Here is a 13,703-nt window from a genome sequence, read left to right on the forward strand (position 1 = left end):
AATAAACTTCCTATTTGATCTTTTCCCTAGAATTCATATTCCAATTCTTTCAAATTCCATTTAATTTCGGCCAACCAAACGCCCCATATATTGGCCACGCATTGGAAGAGTCCTGGTTAATTCTAATTTTCTAAACCTTTTATTTTGATATATCGTTTTCTTTTACAAGGAGAATTCACAAATATTATTCATTGTATTTCGTACACGTAACTTCATGGGAAGTTGCGGGGAAGTCGTAGGGAAGTAACTTAAGAGCAAATATTTGTTCCTTAAAACGATACGTAACATCGTGTCATTTCTTCACACCTCTTGTTTTCCTTTTTTTTTTTTGTTAATAAACAAATTAAAGCCAGCATAACATGAAACAAATGGAAATGTTATCTCGCTCGCATACCCCATTGTTGTCTAACGCATACATCAACTTTCATTCTCGTACAAATCGCTTCAAATATCGACCATCCTTCATTGTTTCCGCTTCTAGAACCAATGGAGAGGGACTCGAAAGAAGAATAACCCGAAAACGGCGCAAACAAGAAAGTATTCCTATGCGTGTCAATTTAAAAGCACCATTTCTTGAAAAGATATTTAACATTCTTGATAGCGCGATTACCGAGTTCCTCGATCCTCCTCTTCACTTTTCGGTTGACCCGGCCAAAATCCTATTAGGCAATTGTGCCCCGGTTGATGAGTTGATCCCAACCGAGTGTAAGGTCGTGTATGGCACCATCCCATCATGTCTTAGTGGTGTGTACTTACGTAATGGGCCGAACCCTCAATTCCCGCCTAATGGTCCACACCACTACCTTGACGGAGATGGGATGGTGCACTGCATTAGGATATCTCATGGTCGAGCCACTTTTTGTAGCAGATACGTGAAGACAAACAAGTATGTTTTTGAGAATCAAGTCGGATCACATGCCGTTCCAAATGTTATTGGAGGCATGCATGGACTTGGCCCATTTATCGCTCGTGCAACATTGTTTGCTGCACGAGTACTTTTTAGTGGTTTTGACATTGGGAAAGGCATCGGTGTAGCGAATACCAGTTTAGCTTTGTTAGGAGGCAAACTTTACGCGCTATGTGAATCTGATATTCCCTACGCGATCAAAATCAAAGACGACGGGGACATAATAACCTTAGGACACCACGACTTTAACGGCAGTCTTTCCATGAACATGACGGCTCATCCAAAGATCGACCCAACGACCAAAGAGGCTTTCGCTTTTCGTTACTGGACTACACGTCCTTACCTAACCTACTTCCGCTTTGACGCAGAAGGAAATAAACAACCCGATGTCCCTATTAACTCCATGAAACACTCATCTCTAACACATGACTTGGCTATCACCCAAAAGTATGCAATCATATGTGACATTCAAGTCCGAGCTTGTCCTATGAACTTAGTCCGTGGCGAACCATTAGTCGGAGTAGACCCAAACAAGGTTCCGCGAATCGGAGTTCTTCCAAGATATGCAGCAGATGAATCAAATATGAAGTGGTTTGAGGTACCCGGGTTCAATATATTTCATGCAGTGAATGCATGGGATGAGACGGATGAAGAGGGTGGCGAAGTGGTGGTGCTGGTGGCACCAAATATAGTTTCTGTAGAACATTTCTTTGAGCGAGCTGTGGGTCAGATCCATGGATCTATGGAGAAAGTGAGGGTTCATTTGGGAACTGGAGTTGTGTCCAGGCACATCATGTCGACTAAAAATTTGGAGTTTCCGGTGATTAATCCAGCTTATATTGGAAAAAAGAACAAGTTCGTCAAACACCTTCTTCTCTTTGCATTTATAATAATAGTATATATTTCTTTTATGTCTAGTATTCTAGAGATTTTAAAAGTGTTTCTAAGATCATGCTTTACAAAATGCACACAGACACCTAGCGAACCATGACTATGTAGGTCTTTTTTTGGTGAGTCCATTGCCTATTTGTAAAGCGTGTTTAAAAACATCCTAGCTAGAAACACTTACGAAATCTATATAGGGCCGGTCCAACGTTTTTGGAGGCCCTAAGTGAACTAAAAAGTCGTTGCCCTTTTTAAAAGCATTATTCAATATAAAGTCTCATCCTTTACCCGGGTCTATGACCGACAATCGAAGTTATCTTTTTGTGATTCAATTTAAGCTTCAGGTAACCAAATTCCTACCTTTTGTTTGGATTTGACATTTAATAATACATACTATTCTAAACAAGTTACATCCTTCCTTGATTAGAAAATGAAAGAAAAAAAGACTAAATAGTAGTATAAAGTTTTGAAAAAGCTCCTTACAACTTGCAAGTAAGGGGACTAGGGGTGGTTCACTAGTGATAGAATCTATCACTCCCACTATCTAATCAAGTCATGCCATGTGCACAACCAATATTCTATCACTAGTGATAGAAATGTAGGGGGGGTGGTATCACTAGTGATGGGATTCCAATGTACAAGTATTAATACCCAATGTACAAGTTAATACACATTCATTGATCAAGTTCAACGCGTTATACGTTTAACGCGTTTTCAAAATAACGCGTGATGTGTAGGGGAGGCGGTGGTGTATAACTCCGTTATAAAGTTCATCACGTGAATTAACTGACCCACCCCGGGTCCTCTAATAATAGACTTTCCTCAAACATGAAAAGTCAGCTTATTTTTTTGGAGTCCCTCAGACTTTGGAGGCACTAGGCTCTTGCCTAGTTTTTTAAGCTTATAGAGTCGGCCCTGAATCTATAGACCGCATAGGAATTAATTTTATTGGATTCAAATAACTTCAACTTTAATCAGTGGCCGATAGCACTCTCAATTTATGTACGAATTGTACCACGTCACTCCTAACTTTCAACTTATTTTCCGCTGTTACTCCTAAACTAACTGAACCCTAAACCAGGTAGTTTTTTTGCTGATGTGACATTTGTTTAGTGATTTGGCATCTGACGTGCCACTTATTTGGTGACATGGCATCAGAGATGGCTTTTTTTAAGATGTGGCATCTGACGTGGCACATATTTACTTATGTGGCATCCGACGTCAACTAACTGGGTTAGGGTTCAGTTAGTTTGCGAGTGCCAAAAGAAAATAAGTTGAAAGTTGAGGGTGACGTCGTACAATTCATAAGCCCGCAGTGTTATCGGCCAAGTGGTAAAAGTCTGGGTTATTTAAATCTAATAAGCTTAGAAATAAAAACACTTCATAATAATATGTTAAATTCATAAGTCTAACAAGAATATATTGTGATCATGCAGATATGTTTACGCAGCAATATTTTCGGATCAAACACCGTCAGAAACGAGGATGATGAGGGCATCAGGGGTTGTGAAACTAGACGTCACAACATCAGAAGAAGAACATGAGGGTCTAAATGAGTGCACAATGGCTAGCCGGATGTATGAAGATAATTGCTTTGGAGGGGAACCGTTTTTTATTGAAAGAGACCCGGAGAATCCGTGCTCGGAAGAGGATGATGGGTATGTGGTGTCGTATGTGCATGATGAAAGCTCGGGTGAGTCGAGATTCTTGGTGATGGATGCTCGGTCGCCGACTCTAGAAGTCGTGGCCGCTGTTAAGTTGCCGCAACGGGTGCCTTATGGTTTACATGGGATATTCATCAGGGAAAATGACCTTTATAATTTGTGACAATTTAGACATTGTATATATTAGCATTTTGATAAACGATCAAATCATAATGGCGATTTTGCATACAAGGTGTTCTTCATGTTATAAGTAGGAGTCTAAGTTCGTGTGACTCGAGGATAGTTAGGTTCCTGGTTGGGACTAATATATTCGAATCATAATAATAAATGTAAATTTTTTATTTTTTATTTAATTGTTTTTAACCAAGTTCTCATGATTTTTCATTTGTTCTCATGATTCTCACAATATTTAGCGTTCTCATTTAAATATTCCCCTATATATATATTGTGAGTGGAACCCTAACGTTTTATTTTTGTTGTCATTTCCATTCAAATTATAAACTTAGTTAAAAGAATTTGTTAACTGAAGGTTTTTGTCTTTTTATGTTTTGTTTTATTTTAATACGTTAATTTAAATAGAATGTGGCAAATATGAGGTAGTGGATTCAACCTAGTGAACAACAACAACAACAACCATACTCAGTAAATCCCACAAATAGCAAAGCTACTCATAGGGTCTGGGGATGGTGGGATGTAGACAGACCTTGCCTCTATAGAGAGGCTGCTTCCAGAAGAGACCCTCGGCTCCAAAACGGACAACAAACCAACACATCAAGTCAAAGAATATAGAAAAATAGAATATAGAAAAAAGAAGTCACCTATACCAAGAGAGAGATCCGAGCGACACAGTATACTGTACATCATGTATAATAGCATACAACATCATTCAGGCATATACACAAGAAGTCAATCACCGGTAAAGTCATTTAGAGAATAAGAAAAACATATGACCCTAAAATACACCTAGGACCTTACTGCAAAATCCCCTAGAAGTCCTTAACCCTAATCCTACGCCTCCACGAAGTCCTATCTTGGACCATGTCCTCAGAAAGATGCAACTCTTGTAAATCATGCCTAATCTGCTTTTCCCATGTCAGTTTGGGTCTGCCTCTTCCTCTCCTCCCCTCCACAGTAAGGGTTTCCACTACTCTAACTGGTGCTGTCGTTTGTCTCCGCTTCACATGCCCAAACCATCTCAATTTCCCCTCCCTAATCTTATCCGTTATACTAGCCACTCCTAATCTCCCCCTAAAAACCTCATTTCTTATCCGATCCAACTCGTGTGTCCACACATCCACCGCAGCATCCTCATCTCTGCTACCTCCATCTTGCGCGCTTGCGTCTTCTTGATAGCCCAACAGTCTGTTCCATATATCATAGCTGGCCTAACTGCTACTCTGTAAAATTTCCCCTTTAGTTTAGTTGGGAACCTCCTATCCCACAATACTCCACTGGCTGCCCTCCATCTACACCAGCCAGCCTGTATGCGATGGGTAACATCACTATCTATGTCACCATCCCTTTGTACAAACGACCCAAAATATTTAAATTTAGTTGCCTGCGGGACCAATTGATCCTCAATGGTGATTTGGGTGTCATCGTCATCGACTACACCACTGAAATCACAGTGTAAATACTCAGTCTGGGGTCTACGTCTCAATATTGGTGATTTAGTTGCCTGCGGGACCAATTGATCCTCAATGGTGATTTGGGTGTCATCGTCATCGACTACACCACTGAAATCACAGTGTAAATACTCAGTCTGAAATCACAGTGAAATCACGTCATCGGCTACACCACTGAAATCACAGTGATCCTCAATGGTGATTTGGATTCAACCTAGTGAGTGATAGGAAAAGCCATGTTTAATCTATGTAGTACCATCACCTAAAATATGATAATTGTAGATACATAATCAGACTACATGTCCGGCCATCAAACACTAATCAAGCTTGACCTGGACCCAGTCTAACATTTGGATCTTTCAATCATAGTTATAGAAGATGGTGTGAAAACAATCGAATGTCCTGTTCATTGTCAAATATACTCGCAGAAGGATTGATATTTCTCCTTCCATGAAAGAGACGTAGACCCCAGGGTGACTTTTGAGTTTTGACATTAAAAAGTGGTGAACTAGTCAAATTGGAGCTTTCTACGAAATTATGATATTATTTGACCTATTATGAAATAAATCTCATAAATTAGTTAGAAACTACAATTGGTTGAAGAAAGGGCTTTAGATCGTTGGGGTCTACGGTGTTGTTTGTCTTTTAAATTGCCTCAATATGTGGAATTGGTTGAACAAATAGTATTAAGACCGTGGGGTATAGTGGGACGACGGTTTGGGGAATGGGTTGACACGTGGATATGGGCACTCAATACACAAACCCAAGTTCACATAGGGGTATGGTGGGCGTGACTGGGCTGCCGTAGCCAAGCCACCTCATTTCTTTTAATATATATATATATATATATATATATATATATATATATATATATATATATATATATAGGGGAGGGTTATCTTGAGAACGCTAAATATTGCGAGAACCGTGAGAATGAATGAAAAAACCAATCAAAACCAATTTTTTTTATACAAACCTCATTGTAATTAAGATACAACATCAAAACAAGAATTTATAACATCAAAACAAGAATTTATAACATCAAATAATTCATTTCGCATTTCAAAATCATTCTTTTTAGATTTTTTACACATGTGTAAATATAGCAGATTTACACATGTGTAAATGGCAAACTAACACATGTGTAAATTTTCTTAATTTATGAATTCACGTAAATTTAAACGTGTAAATTGAATTTCTAACATTGTATTCGAATAATAATGATAAGTGTAGAAAAAAAATTTGAATTTGAATTGTTTTTTACCAAGTTCTCATGGTTTTTTCATTTGTTCTCACGGTTCTCACAAATATTTAGCGTTCTCATTTAAACCCTCCCCCATATATATATATATATATATATATATATATATATATATATATATATATAGGGGAAGGTTTAAATGAGAACGCTAAATATTGTGAGAACCGTGAGAACAAATGAAAAAACTGCCAGAACTTGGTCAAAAACAATTCAAATTCAAAAAAATTTTCTACACTTATCATTATTATTCGAATACAATGTTAGAAATTTAATTTACACGTTTAAATTTACGTTAATTCGTAAATAAAGAAAATTTACACATGTGTAAGTTTGCCATTTACACATGTGTAAATCTGTTATAATTACACATGTGTACAAAATCTAAAAAGAGTGAATTTGAAAGGAGAAATGAATTATTTGATGTTGTAAATTCTTTTTTTGGTGTTATATCTTAATTACAATGAGGTTTGTATTAAAAAAAATTGGTTTTGATTGGTTTTTTCATTTGTTCTCACGGTTCTCGCAATATTTAGCGTTCTCAAGATAACCCTCCCCTATATATATATATATATATATATATATAAACCATTAAAAACTACATAAACATACATAATAATTACAAAAAAAACATAGTATCAAAATAAAAACAATAATTCTTCGTCGTCTTCGTTGGTTTCGAACCCAGGAATCGTTGAAACATGATCCACCAAATCAGAACGAAGGTAGTGATGTATATCCCTTGACTTGATCAAAAATTCATTTGACGATTTATCTTCGTCTGTAACTGTTACGTTATCTGGTTGGTGGTCATCGTCATCATAGTAGGTAACGACCGCTCTACCTTCATCCTCCAAAATCATGTTGTGAAGAATGATACATGCGTACATCACGTTTCCAATCTGATCCTTGTCCCATAGTCGACAAGGCATTGCCAATACTCGCCACAATTTCTTTAAAACACCGAACGCTCGCTCGACGTCTTTACGTGCAGCCATTTGGACCCTGTTAAACTTTAATCTCTTTGGATCTATGGTACCGTGTCTTATGAACGATTTTACGACAACCCCCCACTTCAGGTAAATCCCATCAACTAGGTAGTACCCATACACGTACTCAACCCCGTTTACAAAGAAACTTCCTTTGGGTCCTATACCATTTACCCGATCACTGAAAAGGGGCGAGTGGTTTATGATGGTAATATCGTTATGTTAACATGGCATACCGAAGAACGCATGCCATATCCAAAGATCTTAGGACGCAACCGCTTCAAGCATGATGGCTGGCATCCCGTGAAATCCACTCGTGTGAGCGCCTTGCCATGTGGTTAGACAAAGTTCCCAAGGCTATTTCATATAATCTAAACTACCTAGCATCCTGAGAAGCTCATGATAATCTGCATGATGTTCCAATATTTGTTGCATGTCACTGAACGAGGGCTTTCTCAAATATCTTTTCTTATAAAGTTCTAAAATTCACGAACAAAAGTTGTGAAGACTTTCTCTAGCTACACGTGCAGACATTTTTAAATAGTCATCCATAATGTCCGAACTATTGCCGTACGCTAACTGTCTAAGTGCGGCCGTGACATTTTGCCACGTACTAAATCCTAATTGCCCGGTTACATCAGGTTTTTGTTGGAAATAAACATACTTCTCCTCAAGATCTCTAGATATCCTTAAAAATAAGTTTCTACTCATACGAACACGACGCCTAAACATTTTTTCATCATACTTAGGTTCCGCTGAGAAGTAATCACTTACCAACAAATTGTTAGCGGTGTGTCGTTCACGGGCGATGTACCTCCTCCGTTTAGGTTGCGAAGTCTCTTCCTCATCGTCTTCCACGATAGCTTTCACTACCGTCGCGACCGTTTGTAGAAATATTTCCACACCATCGTCAGATGATGATACGATTCACTTGAACTTGAAGAACTCATGGCAAGATTGTGTTTTATGTGTTTGATATTGTGTGAGAAAAATGTTAAATATGGTAAGGTATTTATAAAAGTTTTTTTTTTAAATCCACCATGCGGAGTATCACCGCTTGGAGGCGTGACATGACCAGGATCGAGCCACCAATCATATTGAACAACGTATTTAAGTAAATATAACCAACCACGATACAATTGGTGACCAAAAGGAAGTTAACCAAGTTTAATTTAAACAGCGGAAGCATAAGTCGTTAAACCAAAACATAAGTTCGCAGTTCATAAGTTAACTTAAATAGCGGAAGCATAAGACGTTAAACCAAAACATAAGTTCGTAGTTCATAAGTTTAAAGACACAAACATAAGTTCATAAAGTTTATTTATTGAGTACGGGACATAACAGTTCGCATCCCACAACGACCACCTCCATGTGCAAGCCCCATAGCATCTAGCAACTTGCAAAGCATGTAACAACGAGTCAACAACAAAGTTGAGTGAGTTCACGGTTGGTTGTCCATTTTAGAGTTGTTTCCAAAAACGTAGTTTAATCTCATTCAGCTATCCGCACGGCCGGAGTGTCGGGTTGGATAGCCAGGGAAGGTGGACATGGGATGGTTAACTAATAAACGTTTTCGAACTATGGGGTAACCCCACGGCTGGATAGCTGAATGAGATTAAACTATGTTTTTGGAAACAACTCTAAAATGGACAACCAACCGTGAACTCACTCAACTTTGTTGTTGACTCGTTGTTACATGCTTTGCAGGTCGCTAGATGCTATGGGGCTTGCACATGGAGGTGGTCGTTGTGGGATGCGAACTGTTATGTCCCGTACTCAATAAATAAACTTTATGAACTTATGAAACTTACGTTTGTGTCTTTAAACTTATGAACTACGAACTTATGTTTTGGTTTAACGTCTTATGCTTCCGCTGTTTAAATTAAACTTGGTTAACTTCCTTTTGGTCACCAATTGTATTGTGGTTGGTTATATTTACTTAAATACGTTGTTCAATATGATTGGTGGCTCGATCCTGGTCATGTCACGCCTCCAAGCGGTGATACTCCGCATGGTGGATTTTGGAGGTGTGACAAAGAATATCCAATACGGGTGCAACAACTTCTTTGTGGTTGGAGGATACGACCCTTCGTAGCTCATTTTGTCGAGAACTTGAATTACTTTTTCCTTTTCAAGTTCCACTGGATCGTCAGCAGCGTCGCCAAACAATAACACCTCTCTGATCATCTGTTTAGTAATTAGAATCTCTTTTTTTTTACTAGTGGATCTAATCACGGTGTCTCCTTTCTTAGCAGTAGCGTTGTTCTAGAAGTCGCGAATCCAATCTTCACGGGTAATTGGATTTTCTCGAAAAGCGTGAGCAAGACGACATATATTTAATCCCACTATCATAGATTTGTATACTTCGTGCCCCCTCGGAGGTTCACCCAAGTAACATGAGACGTTCATGCTTTTCACCCACTTTGGAACATGTACTTCCGCTGCCTATTTTCCTGTATGTGCACCAAATGGTTCACATTAGACATACATAATAAACATTGAAACAAGAGGTTCCCGAGTTTGACCGTAAACTTGGTCATACCTTGAAAACTTGGTCAACACTTTCAAAATACTTTTGAGTTTTAAAAGTATAAACTAATTTTTAACAAATTTAATACTAAAACAATCTCAAAAATACATCAAAAGTAATCGGGGTTCAAACATATGACATTCAGGCCCAATGTCACACAAACAAACCCAAAGATGAGCTAGTGTGCTGTCCACACATGAGTGTGCGGACCAAACACTAGTGTGCGAGGGCAATCTTGTCATTTCAGACTAAGTTTGAGGGGAGAATATATATATATATATATATATATATATATATATATATATATATATATATATAGGCTAAGGTTATTGTAAATAATGTGTGTTTTGTGAAAAGTGTAGGAAAGAATCAACACCATTTGATCTATAATCTAATGGTTGAGATTATAATGACAAAATTGTAAATAGTGTTTACCATTAAGATAATTAATTTTCTATATCAAGGGTATAAATATAAAATTAAAAATTTTAAATTCAAAAACCCACATGCAATGCACATGCAATTTTCCCGCGTCTTTTTTAAACATTAATAACTTTTTATACGTAAGTTTTTCTTCAAAAAATTACACCATAATAACGAGTGTTTTTTTATCTTTAATATTAGTACCATATTGCTATACTTATATAGAGAAAAAATTACCTTTCGATCAGATGTTTTAGTCCATGGTGTTTTGTCTATGTGGTTTTAATTGTATAGTGATTCAAGACGTTGTGTTTTATAGTAAAACACCGTGAACGTATATAAGACACGATAACATTGCATAGGGTTTACATACAGTTTCGTTTTGCTTTACCTAGGGTTTCGTTTTGTTTGACATAGGGTTTCGTTTTGTTTACGGCTATGTAAAAATCTGTTACAGATATGTAAACTAGGGATTCGCTTATGTAAACTGGGCTTTTTGTTTCATAACGAGTTGACGCTAGACCGCGCGTTGCAGCGGGATGTTTTAAAAATGTTACCTTTAAAACAGAACGTGACTGATATCGATTTTGATATCAATTTACGAAAAGGCCTGTGTAAATTGCAATTCATCTCATCTTTGTGCGATATACTAAATTTGATGCCAGTACAACGATGTTATTTGCAGACAATGTGTTACCTAAACTGTCAAGAAGCATTAAATTTAATGTAAAAGAAAAAGAAAGAAAAAGAACGTGAAGGGTGAAGCACCAAGTAGGAGGGCTTATTGATGCTTAACCCTATACTTTCAAGGGGGGCTTATTCTCATGATTTTAGATTTCTTTTCTGTTTGAATCTTCGAGATATGATGTTTCTAATCCTTGAAGATCATGAAGAGCATAAGATTGGTTTCCGGCTACCGGCAAACGATAATCGAGTGCGGCGATTTCTGGCCAGCACTCGGTCATCTTCTTTTATTCCACATCGCCAGCATAACAAAATCAAACCCATTTCTATTTCGAAAGCCAAAAAAACTTTTATCTAAATAGTCTTCTATTCATTTTAATCGCATGTTTTTCAAGAAGTACTAACAAAATTTGGGGATTTTAAAGGATTGGACGATTTTGTGACGGTTAAACTCAGTCTTTAATAACAAAACAAAATCGATTATGTGTCGATTCAATTTGAAGTAAAACGACACTAACCCGTGCGTTTCAACGGATGTGATTAAATGTCTTTAGTAACATATATGAGATGCAATGTAATTTTTCATTGAAAGTCTCTAGTGTAAACTGGAATTGAATATGTTAAAATCCACATTAGTCTCTAGATAACTTAGTCTTGATGTTTATTATTTTCAACATCAACAAACGAAAATCAATGTACCATTTGTAAACATGAAAACACGCACCACAGATTTTTTAGATGACATTAAACGCATGTCTTCTTAATACCATACAAAAAACGAAAATCAACATACGAACTGTAAGCATGAAAACATGCATGTTCGTTCAAACCATACAATTAAAGAACCTGTGATAAAAAATTGGAGTAATGAGCAATGGAAACAGAAAACGATGGGAGCGGAACATACCGGGAATCGATCTGATGGATGGGTAGGACATTCTGGTCTTTGGATGGGTAGGAGGAAAACATGCCTGTGTGGATCTAACAGGGGTTTCCCCGCTTGTGGGCTTAGGGGGTAGTGCTTTCACGGTGGGTCAGGCTGCTTTAAAGGCTGCTTCGGGTAAAGTGACCAAACATGAGAAAGCGTGCCTTGACAACCTACACGTGTTTATCCCATTTGCTTTTGATACTTTTGGTTTTCTGGCGCCAGAGGCTGTGGACCTACTTAGTCGAGTTCAAAGGGTCATGCATAGTAATGTTATGACCCCGAGATCTATGAACGTAGTTTTTAAAAGGCTTAGTTTTGCTATTCAAAAAGGGGTAGCGGCGCAGCTTGTTGCCCGTTTACCAACTATTTCGATGTAAATTTTGTAATCGTTTTTAGTTTTTTTTTATTTTGTAATTAATAAAATTTTAGGTTTAAAAAAAAAAAAAAAAAAAAAACAAACATCTGATGGAAGAAAAATACAACACTAAATCAGGGATGAATGGAATTAATATGGCGATTAGTAACAGAGATAAATGAAGGAGCGTGAGAATTTGGCGGAAGCGGTTACGGTAACGGTGGTGGGGAATCGTTATGTTGATAAAGCCTAAACGATGTTGGTGCCTGTTAAAGGATGTTGGTTTCCGGCTACCGGCAAGCAATGTGTATATATACATAAATTTTAATACTTTATACAATGTGAACGTAAAGGATGTCCGTGCCTCTTAATGTTTGAATGATCAGGTGCCTATTGTGAACGAAAGGGTGCATTTTAATGAAGCGGTGTGATTATGTGTTTAATGCACCCTTTAGTTGCTTTTTTTATAGATAAGACTAGGGAAAAAGCCCGTGCGATGCACGGCATGCATAATAGCTATTGTTTGTTCGTGATAAGACGTTTGACAGTGCTTGACAAACTAACCTGCGAGATGACTACTAACCTGAGCAGCGCGTTATTTAATTATATTAGTAAACAGAGTATTCCATGCGTAAGTATAACGATCCGACTTGAAACATCTATCGCCAGCTTGTCCTAAAAGTTTCTGTACAGGGGAAGAATATAATTTAACCTATGAACCGTTTACTCCGGGTGACCCGCTGGGTTCAGGTTGTTAAAAGTTTCTTTGTAGACGATGTTTATTTGTAGCAGAGCATTACGTCGGAGTCGACAATTTACACCATTCTGCTCGTTCTCTGTTAGTGTTAGTTCATCAATCGTTTTATTCTACACTCTTCACTAACCTAAATTTGAAAAATAGTTACGACTTTTCGTGTCAAACTTCCCCTTTCAAATGTAGAAACTAATATAGTTGATGCTATAATTGTTCCATTTTCCAGTTCTTTTATATTGATAATCAAAACTACTACAAAAGTTGTACTCTTTTCTATCCCAAAACACATGTGCATGTTATTCAGATGTCTGAATAGAGATCCACACATACAAAAAGAAGGATCGAACAACAGCTTTTGTATATGTTTTAAGTTCTTGCAAGAACGACTTGTTTTACATGTCCGGACATGTGAAGGCCATCTTCGTGCATTGGTCTTGATCCTAACATGTGTCGCTAAAACATCAAAGCCGTTGTAAACAAACCAAACATCCAACAAACCGTGAGTACATCTATAAACAATAATAGTGAGTATATCTATGTACAAATCAAACATCCAACAAACCGTTGGTGAACCTTTTGATAGAAAGTTCCTTTATTTTTATTTGTTAATACATATATAAAATAACTAATAGAGTAGGAGAACCGTTTAACTCGCTCTATCATAACACCTTCTTTAAGCTCTCCAACTCCTAGATAATCAC

General features: G+C 37.4%; 1 protein-coding gene across 1 annotated transcript; it reads left to right on the top strand.

The window, feature by feature from the left end:
- Positions 1–363: 363 nt before the first annotated feature.
- Positions 364–3,796, top strand: LOC110915557 (probable carotenoid cleavage dioxygenase 4, chloroplastic). Its single transcript, XM_022160278.2, has 2 exons — positions 364–1,762; positions 3,229–3,796. Exons 1-2 carry the CDS (start codon positions 369–371, stop codon positions 3,617–3,619), a joined length of 1,785 nt encoding a protein of 594 aa, XP_022015970.2. The 5' UTR covers positions 364–368; the 3' UTR covers positions 3,620–3,796.
- Positions 3,797–13,703: the final 9,907 nt, after the last annotated feature.

This window comes from Helianthus annuus, chromosome 16 (assembly GCF_002127325.2).
Source record: "Helianthus annuus cultivar XRQ/B chromosome 16, HanXRQr2.0-SUNRISE, whole genome shotgun sequence".
Classification (NCBI taxonomy): domain Eukaryota; kingdom Viridiplantae; phylum Streptophyta; class Magnoliopsida; order Asterales; family Asteraceae; genus Helianthus; species Helianthus annuus.